Consider the following 19,881-nt stretch of genomic DNA (forward strand, 5'->3'; position numbering starts at 1 on the left):
TTAGAGACTTGCAGGCAGAAGGAGCATTTCTTATATACCATAAAAATTCCTTTTAACAACTTAGTGTTTATTATTTCCGAATGTTTAGTGTTGACCATTTTGGACTTCCATACTGCACAACATGAGGTCGTGCACTCTTATCATATTCCAGCTGGACAGATACTGAGGATAGGGCCTCTCCCAGTAACATCCAGCCACTGGATCCTATTACCTCACAACCCAGCAGGTGACTGTCACCCGCTCAATCCCCACTCCCATAATGTGCACAGCTGCATCACTCAAGAAGCCTACTCTGATTTAGGAGCTTACTCTTAAATTAAACCCCCAGACCCAGCACACATATGTAGACCAAATGTTATCTAAGGGGCTCTGTCTTCCCTTTGGGTCACTACTAATATTCCTGCATCCATTACTGTCACAGAATGAGATAAATGGAGTACTGCTTTATTGGAGTGATTACAGTGATCCATATCTTGTGCTCTAACACAGCAGCTAGAGGCAGAGCACACTGGTGGCATCGCCATGCTGTGTGCCGGTAACTGGCATGCAATCACTGAGGAGCTTACAGGCTTGCTTTTGTTAATCATCCTACAAAGGATTATCTGCTCCTGTGTTGGTGTATTGTGGCTCTCAAAGCCCTGCTGGATCCCTCTCCTGACTTTTAAAAGCCATTTCAAATCAAGGTCCATTCTAAATCTCAAACCCATTTAATTATCCTTCAGCACAACCTCTGCGCATGAGGGTTGCAGATGAGCCGATTCTCATAGTGCCTCCTGATCTCATTCTGTGTTGCCTGTTTACCTCATTGTCATTTCAAAGCCAGACTTTTCCTCTGTTTTCGACTACCATCGACTCTCAGCCGCCAATCAGCTCCTCAGGTTAGACGGCAGAGATGTCAAGTCTGACTTTGAAATGATGCGATTTGAATATGAAAAGATGTTCCTGCTGTACTGATGTCAGCATGTGTGTGCGTGTGCCAGGAACGTGGAATGGCACCACTAAAGTGGCAGTGAAGACTCTGAAGCCTGGCACCATGTCCCCTGAGTCCTTCCTGGAGGAGGCTCAGATCATGAAGAAACTCCGCCACGACAAGCTGGTGCAGCTCTACGCTGTGGTGTCTGAGGAGCCCATTTACATCGTCACAGAATACATGGGCAAAGGTAGACGAGGACAAACATATGCATCTATCCACACTGCTCTCTAACACGAATGCAAACAGTTCTTTGCAAAAGCATCAGCGAGTTTTTGCAAATTTTGTAATGGAGTTTCATGAAGTTTGTTTAATATGAATTTCCTTCAGTTTAACAGAAAGCAGAGCTGTAAAAAATGATATCAAAATGTGAGACCCCGAGTCTCAAGCAAAGTCCTGCAGAGGTGTGTAGCTGAGACCTGAACCTGGCATGTACCAGCAATAAGACCCAACTCAATTGATCCCAAATGATTATTAGAAATTTGAGGTCTGAGGCTTTGCTACATAACATGCAATACAGTAAATGTAACTATCTAATGTAGTAATGCTGTGGTCCAAAGTGCTGATAGATGGACTGACCTATCAATGGACAGCCCTACTGCTTGTGGGGCAAAACATTTTATGGGGTTAGTTTTCACTCCTTTGCTTTGTTCGACCAGAGTTGCCACAATCGCAAAAACAGATGCGCAATGTACAAAATGTTCGAAATCCAAAGCACTGTACTGCTCTTTATATGCTAGTATGTACTTAAACATATGGCACTGTGCACAAGCATGCATGTAGGCTTTGTTTTTGACTCAAGTGTTTTTGTTACATTCTAGTCAGAGTAATAGCAACTGTTCTGGTATGGTGAACCCTTTGTTTCAAAGAGACTGAAGATGATTAAGGCCTTCAAAACAATCCTCCAAAACACTGGAATTTAGAAACCCCACAAGAAAGAGCTGTGGATGCACATTAAACGCCAGAGAACACAGGAATGGAAACTTTGATGTGCATCACTGTGTCTGTTGCATGCAGAGACTGCCACATCTAGGTCATTCCATTCAGCTGGAGAGGAGAATGAGTTTTCAAAAAGCAGACCCAGTGTGAAATTTTATGAATGTCTGAAGTATTTGTGGTGATCATCAAGTCGCTCGATCCTGTAGTTACCCTCTAACTGTCTAACAGGCAAATTACAAACCTCATATCAAAACATTCAGATGTCAGATTATTACTTGTGGTCGGTAATTGCTGAATTACAATCAGTTCCTGTAAAGGGTGGGGGCAATAGGGCACCACTGATTCGCTGATGTATCCAAGACATACAGCTTGTGTCTTCAGTGTGTGTTTGTGTACACTGACTGACAACAGCCATCTGTTTCTGTCTGCTCTAGGAAGCCTGCTGGACTTCTTGAAGGATGGAGAAGGACGAGGGTTGAAGCTGCCTAACCTGGTGGACATGGCAGCACAGGTACACTGGGATCACTTCATGTTTTATCTGTAGACACTGCACTGTGCTGAGTTCACTGCTCTGTTTCTGCTACATGAAAGTAACAGGAGTCACTTTCAGTTTCCTGGAAACAACAGAAAAGAGATACTCAGATACTTTAGAACCATACTAAAAACTTTGTTTAGCTCAACTGCAGAGAGGACCAGGCCTTTGTTTGAAACAGGCTTGTATTAGAGAGCAGCCTTTGCTTCTTCTGTCCCTGTTTTTGATGTTAAACTGATGGAATCAGTCTTGTATTAGAGTCGTGTCATACTGATTAGTCACTAGTGGTGCTGCAACAATAGCATTTGGCAGTGTTGGAAAACAGTGAAAATGCCCTCATTCTTCCTAAAGCCCAATGAGACACATCCATATCCAACTTTGATATGGCCAAAATATTCCATTTCATATCGTATATGACAAAGAAAAAGATCAAACATCCCATTCAAAAAGACGAAATCATGTTGCTTAAGAAACTACTGACACAATTAATCAAAATAGTCAAAGATTCATTTCCTTTTCATTGATTGATTGATTGATTGATTGATTGATTGATTGATTGATTGATTGATTGATTGACTGTTTGTTTCAGCCTCATTACCATTGCTACTCATAACATAAATGCTGTTTTCATTCACTTATATTATTATTTGCATTTTGCTTCTTCTTCACGGTTTTGCAGTGGCTGTTAAGTTACTGTCAATCAAACTCAACATGTCCTGCAGAGATACAGCTCAGTGGGCAAATTCCTGTTAGGCTTTTATTTTGAAACATTTGCTGAAAGGGTTGAGTGTCATTGACAGTAGTTGCTGCATTTAATTGATTTACAGTATGTGTCATTAAGAGACCACATGAGGGCCTGTTCTTCATTCAGTAGAATAGCACAGAATAAACACATATTCCTGTAATGTCTATCTCTGTATAATCTTTCATGTCACTAATATATTCAGCCCACAGCAGAGCATCGTATTTTGACCCAGTTTTTTTAGCAGGTAATAAGTCAGTGTGAGAATATCTGTGGAATGAAACTTCTCCTAAACCTGATTATAACTGCCATGAACTGCTGCCATTTCTAAAGCCCAAGGGCATACAGGAGACTTTTTTTCTTAACGAAGCCTGTTTCAGACTCCTAAACAAGCTCTTCCTCCGCTCTGGAGAATCACTTGTCTGCAGATCTTTTGTTGTTGCTGTTTTTTTGGGGTGGGGAATTAAATTGGCATTTTGTTTTTCTCTGCCAGACAATATGTATTGATACATTGAAAGCTACATATGGAGTAGTGCTATAATATAATCAGTAATTATGTAGAAAAAAACTTTCCACTCTCCTGAAGCACATTACAGTTGGAGCATTCAGAGGAAACCATAGCAGGATGTTTTTGTCAGTCAGTGTTGATGCAGCCGTGCTCCCTGTGCTGTGATCCAGGTGGCAGCAGGCATGGCCTACATCGAGAGGATGAACTACATCCACAGAGACCTGCGCTCTGCCAACATCCTGGTGGGAGACAACCTGGTGTGCAAGATTGCTGACTTTGGCCTGGCCAGGCTCATCGAAGACAACGAATACACAGCTCGGCAAGGTGGGGCTTCCCACTGCTCTCCCACAAACACACATGATGTTAAATGCATGTGTAATGTTCCCACCAACAGACATTCACAGACTGTGTGACTGCATGAGGTCATGGAGGAAATTCTCCCAGCGGGCTGCAAAATTTGCGGCGCACCCACAATCAAAATGACTAACAAATGGTTAACTATGAAGCCTCAGTTAGTCTGTTACACACAGAGCAGACACTCCCTGCTGCACAGACAGACAGATGTTTCCTAGAAATGAATGTTATTCTAGTATTGACCATTGAAGCTGTCTGGAGTGTCTGGAGCCAGATGTGGACCCAGTTGAGGTGTCCACACTCTAGAGTGGACCTGCACAGCTGTATCTTTCTCATCCACGCTGGTCACTGGTCTGTGACGGGCGTGGTTGTTTTTCTCACCAGGCAGCCATCTATGATCACAACACCAAAGCTAATTGAAAAAAAATCAGAGATTTAGGCAGCGATTCAAAGGTCAGGAACCAATCAGGCGCTGACGATGAACAGTAATGTTTGATCCAGCCCTCTGTTGCATCTCTCTCTCCCCATCATCAAGAAAGTAACAGAACCATCTCTGACAGACGGTTTTCATGTGCTGCTACATGCTGCGGGTCATGTTAGATGAAGTGACCAATGACAAAAGTATTTGTCAACACCCAGTAAACTGTACATGTCCTTCATCTCCCTGGTGGTTAGTTTGAGCTCATCGCAGCTGTTTGGTGCAGTTTGTCTGTGCTCGGACCTTTTTTTATAGCTGACAGATTCTGGAAGTAACATCATAGAAGTTCTAGCAGTGTTTGTAATCACATGTATGTTGTGTGCCCCTGCAGTGAGTCACACAGAAGTGGCGTGATCATTTTAATTAATCAGTGCAATAGTTTATATGGGCTGCAGCGGTGAGCACCGTCGCCTCACAGCTGTGGCCTGTCTGCGTGGGTTTCCTCCCTCATGCAGGTTAGGTTAATTGGTGATTCTGAATTGCCCGTAGCTGTGAAGGAGTGTATGAATGGTTGTTTGTCTCCATGTGTCAGCCCTGTGATGAACAGGCAACGTTCCAGGCTGTACCACGCCTCTCGCCCAGCATCGACTGGGCTTGGCTCCAGCACTCAGACGACCCTCCGAGGGATGAGCAGTTATAAATAATGGATGGATACACCTTAGTTTATGTCTACCCCCTGTAGTTAATTTGATTGTATTGAAACTCATGTTTGACATCTGGTCATGCCTATAAAGCTCACTGACACACACTAATGATGTGATCAAAACTCAACTCTGTGTTTGTGGACTTAATGATTGTGGACTAGAATCATCCACTTGTCACTGTGGACACAGCTGATGTCTGAGTGGCTCTTCTCAAACGCAGGGCTCACATGTCCATGATGTCTTCAGACTGTCTCTTTATCATCTTGTCCTTTAATGGTGTGACATATGAGGGGGACCTGCCATACATTTGAATCATAGATGGAAATACTTTTGTCTGTCACACGCTTGTAGAAAGGCCGTGACACTCCTCTAGAGCCACGCAAGATCGTACAAAGCACAGGCTGAGCCGTTCTCCTCATAGCAGTGAACTGATGTTGATCTGCTGATGAGTTCACTTTATTAATGTTTATCTGCTCTCTGCAGGTGCAAAGTTCCCCATCAAGTGGACCGCCCCAGAGGCTGCGCTGTACGGGAAATTCACCATCAAATCGGACGTGTGGTCGTTTGGCATCTTACTGACGGAGCTGGTGACCAAGGGTCGGGTGCCATACCCAGGTGAGGAGAAGGAAGGGTTAACCCGACAGCAGAGGCTCGCTGTGGTGGAGCTTCACCTTGAGCCACTCGGGACACGTCGATAAAGTGGCCTGATAAGGAGCAACCTCTGAGTTGTTACCAAACCACACACAGCTTGTGCTATGACAACAGGCGGCCCCTCCTGCTGTTTATGGGAGTAAAAGGTTCTTTAATGCTTGGGTAACCTTAAATGCCCTTCCAAAATGTGAGATAACCCTTAATTACCGCTGTTGCCTGTGGGACAACTTGAATTTCAGACAGAAAGTAAGAGAGAAAGCGAGGGGGAGTCCGGGCCAGGGCACGGAGTGTGCTCAGAGTGCAGCTCCGTGCAGGGAGGGAAACACATGTTTGTCCAGATGGGGCTGGTGGGCCGGTTATGCTTCAGGGAGAAGGCGAGGAAGGTTAGCATGCAACGAGCTGAGGGAGCAGCATCATGCTAACAGATGTGTTAGCCGCTTTCAGAGGCAGTCAGGGTACTTGAACGGGGTTGGTAGGAGCCAAGTTGTGGACTGAAAGCACTGTTACCTTACTCAGATAGATGGGAAGTAGTCATCAGAATAACTACTTGAGTGCAAATAAACAAGTATATACTGAAAAAAACAAAAGCTCCACATGTTTAAATATGACGTGTGGCTGTGATCAGCACTGTGATGTGGTTCACTCCCAGAGACAAGACACTGTCCATCAAACATTTCATCACCTGGTTTTCAGCAAATGTAACTGAAATAAACTTCCAGAAAGTAAAAAAGTGACAGCATGCAACACCTAGACTGCAGTTTGAATTCTACTTCTGTGGCACTGTGGTGGCACTATGAGGCTAGCTCAGACCAGTTTATACTATAGAGCTGCGCTGCTGGTGCTGTTTAAAAATCAATATTCCAATAGTGGAAAAAAAAAAATACATTTAGTAAAAACAAAAAATATGGATGTTTTGTCTCCTGTGTGTCCCCACTGTAGATTCATTCATTATTCTGCAGCTGTGAAGAGCCACAGCAGACCTGGGATCAGCAGACCATCAGTCTATTAATTAAATACAATTTGTAGAAAAACAGTAACAGTAATGAGAGGAGTGTGTGCAAATGTAGAGAGGAAAAACATTCATTTTGCTTCCACACAACTGGTTCCTGTGATTTACAGGTTTGGTTTGAGACGAAAGAGTCAACATGTTAAGAAAAGTCTGGTACCAGAGGGGTTTGAGAGAGGCTGACTGTTTGTGATGAAGGTCACCGAGGCTGAATCCGGTGTCAGCTAGTTTTTCATTTAGTCTTAGTCTTGTGTCAAACGTCCTCATGAGTGTTGATCATATTCAGTCAACCTCATCCTGACTAAAGGTCTGAATATTCCAGTCTTATTATAGTCAAATTAAAACCCGAACAAGTTCAAGGCAACGACAAAGTCAGACTGATTGGACGAGATCTTGTCATTATCTGATGGAAAACACACGTTAGATGATGAACAATGCAGCTTTGCACAAAGTGTCTGGTCCAGTGAGCGTTTAGCCCGTTTTAAACTGAAGCTCCTGCTGCTGCTTTAAAAACATTTGCAGTCATATCGATGTGTTTTAGAGCCCCTGGGACAGTTACTCACCTCACGCATGTGTTTGACTCTCAGGCATGAACAACCGTGAGGTGCTGGAGCAGGTGGAGCGGGGCTACAGGATGCCGTGCCCCCAGGACTGCCCCATCTCGCTGCACGAGCTCATGCTGCAGTGCTGGAAGAAGGACGCCGAGGAGCGGCCCACCTTCGAGTACCTGCAAGCCTTCTTGGAGGACTACTTCACAGCCACCGAGCCTCAGTACCAGCCCGGGGACAACCTCTAAGCCCCTCTCCCACTCGGGGTCGGCCCGGGGCTGGGGCCTGTTACAAAGAGCCTTCCCAGCCAGGACTTTATTTTAGGGATCTGTACAGCTTCCTCAGCTCAACCCGAGCATTTCAGTTCCACCACCAACCCCTGAAACACAACCCTCAGTCTGTGACACGCCCCCTAGTGTCTGAACTCTGCAAATGTGATAATTAAGGAAGTTGAGGCGGGATAGGGGATGGACGAAGCGAACTGGGGTTGTGATAATGCAATGAAACCTGTATTCAATGTAAATAAGAAAGGCTTGTTTTAGTTTGTTTGTTTGCTTCTGTTTCAGATTTTATTTTCTCCTGCACAGAATAATAATAATGCTAAAAATGGCAAAGGAAGAGCAGCGTTTCAGCACAGTTAATCTGTATTATACTGTAGCTCCTCTGTTCTTTTCTAGAGATTGAATTTGAAGCCTCGATATATTTTTTTGCTCATTTCCCATAACATGTATAAAGATTCATCCCAGATTACTGCTTTATTCTTGACTTTTCAGTTAGTAGTATCGCAGAGGCTCCTGAAGACGATCATGACGCACTCCCCCATCAGCCTTTTTTTTTCTTGCCCCCCCACCCAAAAAAAAAGCTTTCACATAGTGCTAGTTGTTAGGCTGCTGCTATACGGAAAACGGCTCTTTTACAAATCCTATATGTCACATTTTTGTAAATTCCAGCCGAGCGTGGAAGGATTTTCAACATATCCCTCCACGCTTCGAATTTTGAGGAAATTTGGGTGGAAATATTTCTGTCTTTGTACCATCAGTGTTTTTGTTTAACTGGAAGAAAGGAAGATTGAATTTATTTAAGAAGAGAGAATGTATGTCTTATTTGAGCAGTCAATCACGGGCAGCTCCTCGTCAGCACGCTTGTTTTCAGGAAGTCAGCGTGTGGGCGGTGGCGTTTTCCTCGTCTCCTGCACGTCCTCCACTTGAGCCCGCAAAGCGCCGACCTGCAGCCGAATCTGGACCACTTCACCTCCTGAGTTAGTTCTTCTCTTATGTTTTAGGTTATATTCTCTCAGTATTTGAGTCTTTGGGTTTTACAAGGTCTGTTTTTATTTAACCTTTTTAAGTGATCCTTTGAGAGCCAGTTGTACTGTATGTTCAGCAGAGGTTTGGGGCCAGTTCACGTCGCAGCTCACATAAGAGAGGAAGCCACCGAGCTGAAGGTGGATTGAACCCAGCCCTGTCCTGGTCTTAATGCAGATGGTTTCGTGGCCCATGGAAACCCTTCACTTTTCAGTTGTACAGCTAAATGATTTTAAGTGTCGCTAACTTCCCTCCTTTATATCTCGTCATTTCCATTTTTTAACATGACTTGTTTTGTTATTTCAGTGATTTGGCGTTTGAAATTCAGAAAAGAACAATAAACATTTTACACTCTTTCCAAGACACTTCCTTTCCACATGCCAGCGTTTGTATGCTTAAACTGGTCATCTTTTGGGTGTGTGTGTGTGTGTGTGTGTGTGTGTGTGTGTGTGTGTGTGTGTGTGTGTGTGTGTGTGTGTGTGTGACCGACCAGGTATTTATCACGTTGTGGGGACAAAAATCTGTAGACTTGCAGACTGCAGACTGAGGATAGGGTTACAGGTTAGGTTAGGTTAGGTACAGGGTTAGGAACAGGCAAATAGTGGTTAGGGTTAGGGTAAGGCTCCAGGAAATGAATGTAAGTCTATGTAATGTCCCCACAAGTGATAAAAACACAACTTCTGTTTGTGTGTGTGTGTGTGCGTGCGTGCTTTGTGATGCTTATAAATTAATGCATCACTAATCACAATCCAGTATTTTATTTTTTTCTGAAATGAGCCATTCTGCATAATGGCTACTTTCATTTGGGGATAATACATATATTTTCAAGCAGTTCTTTTGCACTACTACACTACACAAGTGTAGGTGCAGTGAACACTGAAGCGTTAAATGATTGTTTTTAAATGTAACAATTACAAAATGCCAGAAATAAACACTTAAAATCAGAAGTAACGTTAACCATATCATTTGAACAGCATGTTAATCTCTGCTGATGGATCTCCTTTTTGCATCCTCTTCTTATTCAGTGTAGATTTACTGAAGAGAATCATACTAGAGAATATTAAATGATCATTCCACTCTTTAGTCGACCTTTTTCTTATTGGACTCTTTGACTTGTTACAGCAGGAAAATTGTAGTTTTTACTAAGAAAACCCAAACCCTGAGAGTGAAGCTGCTAAATGGAATTCAGCAATTATCAATGTTATGTATTACACCTATGACATTTCATACATTCCTCTGTGCCAACTAACCAGGCTGGTCATCAGCGTGTCCTGCAGCGCGACATGTTAAACAGTGTGGAGGTGTGAAGTGCTGCCTAAAGGTGAGGTGGAGCTCCTGCAGAGACACAGGACAGGTGCCAAGTAGACACAGAGCTGAATGCTGTGGTCATAATCCAGCATGGAGCAGGAGAAAGAAGCAGGGCAGGCAGCATTTGCCCTTTTTTCTTTATTTTTGCAGACTTTTGCCCCTCTTTTGTCCCACTTTGGAATACTCAGTTCCCCATGCGCTGTGGTCCAAGTCACATGAGTCCTCACAGACTTTCCACGCAGCCCGGTTTCTTACTGAACTGAGCCAGCACGCATGAGAGCAGGCTGGCACACCTACATGGAATGCTGCCTTTATTAATGTTTTTACACCTGTGTCTGACAGCTCCACGTGTCTGCTGTGTTGTTGCTGTTGCAGTAAAGCATCTCTCACCTCCCATTAGGAGAGTTTTCCAAACTGGTATTTGTCTGGTATCAGCCACTGTCTCCCGCCTCTGTTTGTCCTGTGTTGTTTGATTTCTGCATCGATACTGATGGGAGGTGTAAACTGCGAGCTAATATTTGACATGACCTCAAAAGTCATCGGTTCAACGGGCAGCTTCATGTCCTTCTGTGTCTCCCCTGTGGTCAAATCACATCCTCTCCTCCATCTCCGTCCAGTTGATTTTGTCCTCAGCTTGTATCTTTTTCCCAGGCTCTTTCCTCTCTGTCTGAAGGTAATAATTTTTGTCATTTACAGAAAGTCAAGACTCGTTTGCTTAGAAATTGCAGAAAAAGAAGTTTATCAGCTTTCACAAGTCTTCATCAGGGTCTCAAACAGTGGGACAGAAATGTCAGAACAACTACTGTGATGAATTGCAAATTTAAGCACTTAAATTCAGGACCAAAGACCTGCAGAACAGTCTCGTCGGCCTCAGTTATACTTCATGTTTACAGCCTCTTTGCAAGTGTTTGCATGCTAGCATGTTAAGCTAAGGTGGTGATGGAGCTGACAGGAGACTAGGAGACCAGTGGCTAGCCGACACAAGCGCTGGAGTTGACAGGGGGCTAGCGGGCAGTGGGTCTGATGGCTGGGGAGCTGGGACTGAAGGAGGACTAACAGAATCGGAAAAACAAGGCACAAGTCTGAACACAGAGGGAATCCAGAGAAACACTCACAAACAGACTGGAAATCTGGACACAACTGGAAAAGAGTGAGGGGAAGACAAGGACTTGAACACACTGAGGAGGGAGAGCTAATGAGGCGCACGTAAAGACAATCACACACACACACACAGGCGGGAAAATACAGGAAGTAAAGCAAAATGTTTCAGTGGTTTTTATTTCTCTAGTAAACTTTGTCTTCAGCTGCATCTCTCGGCTGGAAAACACACACACACACACACACACACACACACACACACACACACACACACACACACACACACACACACACACACAGACACACACACACACACACACACACACACACCTGTGTCCTTAGGCAAGAATTGATGCTCAGATCAGCAAGGTGATGACTGTGTTACTACAGGCTCTGGTCACAGTGATGAGCTCCCTTCCCAAACTGTTTCTCACCATCTTTTGGTTTTGTATTTAGTCTCATTTCGTGCTGTCAGTGATTGGCATCGACTGAGCGTTCAGACCAGGTGTCAGGTGATGTGACTCCCTCCTCCTCAAGCTTTATAGGAGCAGCAGCTGGACCTGTCTCACCCATCCCTCATTGTATCATTGATGGTCTTGTCCTTGTGGAGACGTAACCAGCTGGTGCTCACCGCTGTGGAACGCTGTGGAAGAAGCCACTTGTGTGTGACACCTTCATACCAGAGGTCAGAGGTCCTGTAGACTCCAGGTACGTCAGATTTGATCCATTTTAATATTAACAGCTTATATTTTCACCCTGATGTAGCTCATTTATCCTGTATTTCCAGATTATTGACAATGCACTGTGACTGGATAAAAGGAAGAAGAAATATTTTCAGCGTTCCTTAATTAGTTAAAATGTTCTTTGTTTAAGTAAGTCTCAGTAAAACAGGCGTCAGACAGAGAGCTACATGGATCTGTGTGCGATCAAGTGGATCTTTATGTGCTGTTATTATGTAACAGCAATTTTCCAGGCAGTTAGAGACTGAAAAAAACACAACCTTGCACACTGTTTTCTTCTCTTCAGTGACTTTCAGGTGAGACCCACCCAACGCAAACATCACCCAGCGTTTACCGGAGTCAACTGAACGGCTCACTTTAACTTTGGAGCTGAATCACATTACAAAAAAACATTGAACAAAAAAATAAAGGCTAAAGAGATGGATGAAATGACCCCTGAAAGCATTTAAACCAGAAGTAGATTTGACTGAAATTGTAGATCCACATCCAAGTATTTCTGAATGAATGTTTCTAATGTGTCTTGGTTTTGGATTTGTGTTTCTCACTGACTTCATATTTTACATTTGAGTCATTTAGTTGCTAATTGTTAATAATTCACAGCGCCTTAGAACCTCAGTTTTAGTAATTCATTCACTTAAATATCTCACAAACACTGTAATGCAAAGCAGCCCCTTACCAGTGTGTGTGTACTGCACTCCTCTTCCCCTCCACCTCTCTGATAGCTTTATTGCAGGTGTTAGCATGTGAGCTATTTGCCTGGCGGTGAACGAACCATGGAGGGAACTGGCGTTGCCATCTTCATCACTGTTCAGAAGATTTACTACCCGCTCCTTTGCATCATGGGTATTCCAGGTTCGTATCTTGTCATCTTATTTGGTTGATACCAGTGCATGATCAGGCACAATTTGCAGGTTACTGCTAACTTTTTTATTGTTAATCAGTCACTTTCAGCTCACCATGCTTCAATTCCCTGCACACGATGACCCACAGCTGCCATCAGAACATCCAGGCCAATAACCATTTATTAATGAATGACCACAGCAAGCCTGCAGTTAGCCTGCTGTTAGCCTGCTGTTACATGTTAAAGAAAGAGACCCATAATACTGATAACAGTGTCAACTCTGCACACTTAGCTATGAGGCTGGAAGCTGGGTAGAACATTTCCAGAAAACTGCAGCGCTGTCTGACACATATTGTATGTGATAATTGGCTATTTCTTGACCAACGACTGCTGGGTGCATCGGGGGCAGTTTCAGTGATTTGGAGACCACAGGCAAAGAGTGTGAACTATTGGTCAGTTCAGGTTTATCTGAGTGTTCGAGAGTGCAGTCGTGTAGTCTATGTTTATTATAATGGGTATACTGTTATGATCCCCCTGACACACACACACACACACACACACACATACCCCATGGCAACACCCAATAAGCACCACTACACTCATTAACACGTGCAGGACGTGCATTCACACATAACTGAGGGCATTCAGAAAGACTGAGTGTGTGTTATCAGGAGGAAACCTCCATTCACAACTGGAGATGTAAATGTTTTGTACTCTGAGCTGATTTTCTGTTGTTTTCAGAGTCCTTTAGCAGTTCATGCTGTCATTTTCTGTTCACAGTGTTTTGTATCTGAGCATGCTGCATATCTTTGCAGGAGAATCTGCTCTGTAGGATTATGACATGGTGTTATATTGAGCTCTGCTTGAGTTAGCTCTAAAATATTGCGCATGTCATTTTTCGTGCGCTCGAATAGATGATTTTCTTTAGATGATATCAGCTGTGTCCAGAGACTAAAAATCCTACATCATGTACAGGTCTGCAGAGATGGGAAGAGTACTAGAATGTTATACTCAAATAAAATGAAAGTACTTGCGTAAAATGTACATAAAGTCAGTTAAAATGACATAACATTTTTGAAATGATGTGTGGGTCGGGGTGGGGGGGTATCTGGTGATATATGATGCTACTGTTAAGTTAAAGAACACCTTTAGGCCAAAATTAAATGTCAATCCAACAACACGAGAGGAGCGACATCACGCCATCAAGCCCTTGCAGTATGTCCAAGCCAACAGTGAATTTCAAAATTCCATTTGCTGCATACAGACAGATTTTGCAGACTGAGTGTACACTTGATTATCCATTATAAAGCTTCAACAGCCTTCCTCTGTTTAGCCTTGGTAGAATTAACCGGAAAAGAGGATAAAACTCCATTCAGTTACACACAATTGACACAATCAATGAGAAGGGCTATGGACACCATGATGGGTGCAACAAGCAATGTTAGGCCACACAAATGAAATAAGTGCTACTTCAATGGTAGAATAAAATATCACCACAGCAGACAGCACAGATATGTGGAAGCAATCTAAACTCCACAGCAGCTGCAGCCGCAAACTCATTTTTACACAGTGCATAGCATGCACACACAATGCTACATTGCTAGCCAGCAGTGGTCATTAATGTCTCTGTAAGCTGCTGTAGGCTAACGTTACTTTGAGTATCATTCTGTCAGCCCTGTGCACTGCAAAGTCCTCAACAATCTGCTCTTGGTTCAACTTCTTCTCTTGATTATTCTCATTCATCATAAAATTAGTTCATCTCCATCGCTTCGTGCTCCTCAAAGATTTCAAACATTTTGAGCTGATAGAGGCTCTCTAGTCCCAACTGTGACAGAAACAGCTGAAAGGCCTCACATACCTCACTGAAGGAACTTCCTCAGCAGTGCAGTGAATGTGAAGGTCACCGCTTGAGGGTCCACAGTGAGAAATTTTGCAATTAACCAAACCCAGCACCACCTACAGCGCAGTGGGTGCACAGCAGGCTGAGGCAGCAGGGCATTAACTAGCTCAGCTTCTAGCAACAACAACATATGTTTGCTCCTCAGTCATGGGGTCTATGCTGTTTTGTTTATAAAAAATATCCTGTGTCAGCAAACTTTTCTTAAACTAGCAGCTACCTTCTTCCTCTCTCTCTTCTCAAATGCACTTTGAAAACGCTTCATATTGGTAACAATTGTGTGTCTCTGATGGTACCTCAAGTTTCTACATGATTTGATTCAGCACAAATGCAGCATGCAAAAGTCGAAGGTCAAGGTGGTAGAGTCCATATCCGTATTGTGGACGATAATAAATAATGGCCAGTCTAGATATTTAATTGGAAAGGCCCAGATTTACATATTCACAGATTTATTTTGAACTATTAACTACAGATAAGTAATTGTTTGAAGTGACGAGGAAGGAAAATTCTTTTGTCAGGGGTGGGTGAAGACCAAACTAGAGCAAACCAGAGAGTAGACTTACATTTGTTGTGTGGCCAAAAGTACAACTGCAATGAATGCTAATGCCCTCTGTCGCCCTCTGTTTGCCTATTAGCTAATCATCCTCTGTTTTCAGCTTTTTCTCCTGCTGAGACCAACACAAGATCAGTTAATGCATTGATGAAGTCATTGGTAACAACCAAAAGTACAAGAAGACAGGCAAACGTCACGTATCTATCTGAGCTTTTGTGTTCCTGTCTTCCAGCAAACCTCTTCACATTCTACATGATCTGCTTCCGTAAATGCGGGATGTCTGACACGGCCATCGTTTACCTGAGCTGTCTGGCTATTATGGACACCTGCTACCTGGTGTGGGTGATCCTCTTTGATCTGACCCTTACCTTCTGGATACTGCAGCCCTTCTGGCACTCTCACCCCTGGTGTGGCATCTTGGGAGTCCTACAGTATGGATCGCTCTACAGCTCCTCCTGGATTGTGGTGGTCTTCACCATTGAGCGTTACCTCGTCCTCCGTAACACGGCAGCTAAGCAGCAATTCTCCCAGGTCTGGGTCACTATAGTGATCTGTGTGGCTATCGTCCTGGTGTCACATCTTGTCTCTGTGCCGCTGGGCTGGATCAACATCGTCACACCTGTCAACTTAACTGTGGCAGGGGAGAATGTGACGCTGCCCAGGTGTCATTACCGTGATGGGGCTTACTCTACTGTTGTAGTGTGGATAACCACCTTCCTCTCAGGGGGAATGCCCATTGTGTTGGTGATTATCTTCAACTATCTTGTTGGGTATCATCTGTGCCATGCCAGCAACCTCTTCACCAAGGAGGAGCGTCGCATCATGCATGGGAGGAGCACCAGGGGCATGTTGAGGAGGACCATCCTGCTGCTGGGCACTGTCTCCGTGGCCTTCGTCGTGCTCAGCCTGCCCCGCTTCGTAACATACTGCATCCTGAGGACCAAGTACAACAATGAGAACTTCAACAGGAATGACTACAGCATCCCCATAAACGTGGCTGGAGACTTGGCCAACATGCTGCAGAACCTTAATTCCACCACCAACTTCCTGCTTTACTGCATGGTGAGCCGGCGCTTCCGGCGAGAACTGGTCCATGTGCTGACTTGTAAGGAGAAGGCACGTGAGCTGGGCTCTGTCCTCACCCACAACACCAAGAAAGTTTTTTCAGTTACAGATCATAAGGCCTTGCCATCCAGCAACAGTGTGACTGTGGTCTTAACCAATCTCAAACAGAACAAGTAGAAAGGATCTGGACGAATGGATCTGATAAAAATAACTAAGCACATTTGTTCTTGACTTTGTAAATTGTAGTCTGTCAAAATAATCTGTATCCGCAAGTACATACTTAGCAAGGAATGGCAAGGGTGGTCAGTCCACCACCAGACTGAAATATCTCAACATTTTGGCATATTTCCGTGAAATATGGTCCTGACATTCATGGTTCCCAGAGGATGAATCCTAATGACTTTGGAGTTTCACATGGTGACCAGCTGGTGTCCAGCAAGTGATGCAGTGTCTTATTTAAAGTTTCCACTTACCCAGTAAAATCTCTGAACATGTAATGGATTTGCCCAAATTTTGGTCCATTGACACTCTGTACTCAAATCAAGCTGTACTCAGTCAAATTACCCATGGAGAGGCGATGAGCCTGGGACAATACACAACAACTGCCCTATTCTGGCTGGAATGGATGAGAACCTGACGCAGATTTCGTGGTCCATAGCTCTCATTCACTCCCTGGACTTGTTTTTGATGTAAACTCAAAAAGCTCAGTTTGCATACATACATCATGGAGGAGGGTAGCAGAATTCAAGTTATATTTTGCTGATGTATGAGGTGGCTAATGATCTGCATTTTCATGAAAAGTATCTATAGTTTTTGGGTGGATTTTTAATGCATTTTGTTATGTCTGCACTGTCACATTATGTTTTATGGCCCCCTGACAAGGCCAGACAGCTGTGAAAGGCTGATGTACACAAAAGAACAGAACTGCTGCTGCTTGTTAATAGGGAAATTACTATATCCTCACATGGACCCAAAGACATGCTTAATGCGGCTGTATTGCTTTTGTCTGTGTAGTTGAATAATCAGCAGATGGTAGAAAACTCAACTTTTCCTGTTGGGGAATCAAACCACAGTCTTCCGCGTGACAGGCGGAGATACTGTGAATACTAAGGACTGTTGCATTATTACTTTTGGCACATAAATGGTCTGGTAGTGCTGGTCCAGAGTTTCTTGGTAATACACATAGACATTTATGCTAAAGGACATGTTCAGCTGCCACTTGACGTTCTGGGTGGCGATTATGGTACCCAGGAAGCAGAAGGACTCACAAAGGGTTGTTAAGTGGATGATTTGAAAACATTTGGATCAATAGTAGTGGTCCTGAAAAGCAAGTGAGTGCACAGGCTGAAATTCTTTCAGGCTCATGCAGCCAAATGTAAAATAACAAGTTATTCATTTGGCGCCATCGTTGCCAGTCAATCATCAGAGTGTAGAGAACCTGAGGGCACCAGCAGCAGAGAGAGCAGAGAGCAGCCCACTGAGCCCACTGAGCCCACTGATACCAGTTCAGCTGTTAGGGTTCAAGGTTTCGCAGGTGGAGCACAAAGACAGACGACAATATAAGAATAAGAAGAGCAAAGTTTGGCTTTATCTGGCTGCTGTTTAGCTATAGTGGGTGGTTTTTGTTGAAGCCGATGCGCTTGTCAATGTCACTTTTTGTGAACCAACCAATCACAGCCTGGATGGGGCAGGACATTAAAAAAGTAGACATGCTGCAGTAAACTACTAAGTACTTTGTATTAACAAAGAGAACCAACCACCACTGCAGACCACTGCTCTTGCACAAGGATGTAATGAAGGAGCAAAGCTTACAAAATCCTAAATGTTGGTTATGTATTTTTGAAACTGTCGTATTGACCAACTGGAAATAACATTAAACTAATGGCAGGCTATATAGTACACTGTTATATGAAATTATAATCAATGTATTTTATACTAACATTATACTATTAATATTACTCTTTTTATTTAATATCCTAATATATTTATTTTACTCATCCATGTTGTGGATAGTACATCTGCAATGGGCAGTAGATTCCAGTGCCATTGTGCCAATGTTTGCTCCTACCTATAATTCTTATAAATATTTTTAAGTAATGCTGTTCAGGACCATTTTTTAATATTTAGCTCAAAGCACCACTTCACAGTGCTGCTCATGTGGCTCTACACTTGTTTTGCTCATCATGCAATACAGATGAAATATATGACATAAGTGAATGAATATGGATGGATGTGATCAAGGGAGCGTTTAAAAGCCCATTAGAAATTATTCTCTAGTATGTCTGGCTCACCCAGAACTTACAGTGGCAAAGGAGAACAAACCTGCTGTCTAGCCATGAAAATGTTGCTGCTCAACCAAAACTGCTGTATGACAATCAATAGTAGTGATTTGTCCCAAATAAAATCTTAATATATGACCAGTGGTGCAAATTTGTGTCCATGTCCTCTTTTCCATGGGCTGGATGAGAATGAGACCTGCCACCTGTCAAATGACAGAATCAGTTCGACCTGGCCGGCCACAGAATGCCAGGCTTGCTGAAGAAACAACCTGGCAGCTGCCGTCTTAATGCCCCACATTATTTGCATAAATGGGTCACGAGACTTCACTGCTTTGCATAGTGGGAATATTTCCTGTTTGCCTCAGAACAGGTTTGTGCTGTGTCTGACGAATACGCAGCTCTCAGAAAAGGTAGGTGTGGGAGTTCAGTCAAGTTCTGCTTTTTTTGTCTTTGTTATGTGAATTTAAAGGGAAAACATAGAGGAAACTTTTAAAATGGTTTTTATTTGTCACGTTAGACGGCATACCTGACATACCTTTAGATCAGTGATTGTGACCTTTGTACTAGTTGGAGGCGTCCGTGTTATGTTACACCCGAACTTTCCTCTAAAGCTACCTGCAGTGTTTCACACCTATTCAGTGAGGAAGAGACAAGAAAGCAAACTCTACTCTTGAGAACAGTCTATATCTATGTGCTCTTTACTTTGTGAGGTGTGCATTTTCATTTGTGATGATTGTTTTTGCTTGTTGACAGTGGCTTTGTTGTTAAAAGTGTATTTTGAATCTCTCAGTTGAAACTGGTTGTTTTCTTGCCTCTTGTGCTTCTGTGATGTACTGCGCTGTATGTGTCCCTCTTAAGTTGTCAATGAAGTTGTTAAGTTGTCATACTAATAACTGTTAAATCCCTTTAAAATTGTCTTCATTCTCACTTCAGCAGAGTTAACAGACACTTTTCCTCAGAAGCAGAATGGACTCTTTCAAAGGTAGGATACAAAGCTTTGTTAGACTCGCAGCTGAATCAAAATGTCTCTCTGAGTGAGGCGCAAACCGGTTTTTCTGTTGGCTCTTGTTGTCAGGACCTTGCCCTCATCAGAGTGTTCCTGTTGAGATAGGTGAGAGCATGACATCCTCCAGTCTGGACTTGGCCTGGCCTCCGTCATGTCAACAGTGTAGTGGACATTCAGACACCAATAAAAGGCCGCAGGAGCATGGTTATGAGCAAGCTGAGGGGGCAGCGCATGACGTTAACCAGTGGAGACTCTACAACCATGAACCCAGAGCACCCTGTCACACCGCCCCCCAGCCTCACTTCATTCCCCCGACACACTCAGATGCACAGATGAACCCCCTCCTGCCTGCAGCTGCTTGGCCTCGAGGTTTCAGAGAGCAGGTGCCGCTGTATGAACAGGACCTCATGGTCCCTTC

At 43.6% G+C, this 19,881-nt stretch overlaps 2 protein-coding genes across 4 annotated transcripts in view; both read left to right on the plus strand.

Annotated features, from left to right (window-relative positions):
* Positions 1-9,621, plus strand: part of fynb (FYN proto-oncogene, Src family tyrosine kinase b) — a 75,175-nt gene extending 65,554 nt beyond the window's left edge. For 2 of the 3 annotated variants that reach the window (XM_070986849.1, XM_070986848.1), the window contains 5 exons: positions 981-1,160; positions 2,344-2,420; positions 3,862-4,015; positions 5,651-5,782; positions 7,412-9,040. In XM_070986849.1, the coding sequence (XP_070842950.1) occupies positions 981-1,160; positions 2,344-2,420; positions 3,862-4,015; positions 5,651-5,782; positions 7,412-7,620 (752 nt within the window). In that variant the 3' untranslated portion in view covers positions 7,621-9,040. Of the gene's footprint in view, positions 1-980; positions 1,161-2,343; positions 2,421-3,861; positions 4,016-5,650; positions 5,783-7,411 lie in introns of all 3 variants that reach the window. The other variant, XM_070986847.1, reaches the window with a different exon arrangement.
* Positions 9,622-12,595: 2,974 nt separating this feature from the next.
* On the plus strand, positions 12,596-16,355 carry LOC139348088 (probable G-protein coupled receptor 139). Its single transcript, XM_070988036.1, has 2 exons — positions 12,596-12,674; positions 15,346-16,355. The coding sequence occupies exons 1-2, from the start codon at positions 12,596-12,598 to the stop codon at positions 16,353-16,355; spliced, it is 1,089 nt and encodes a 362-aa protein (XP_070844137.1).
* Positions 16,356-19,881: the final 3,526 nt, after the last annotated feature.

The sequence above is a fragment of the Chaetodon trifascialis genome, chromosome 19 (assembly GCF_039877785.1).
Source record: "Chaetodon trifascialis isolate fChaTrf1 chromosome 19, fChaTrf1.hap1, whole genome shotgun sequence".
NCBI classification, from domain to species: domain Eukaryota; kingdom Metazoa; phylum Chordata; class Actinopteri; order Chaetodontiformes; family Chaetodontidae; genus Chaetodon; species Chaetodon trifascialis.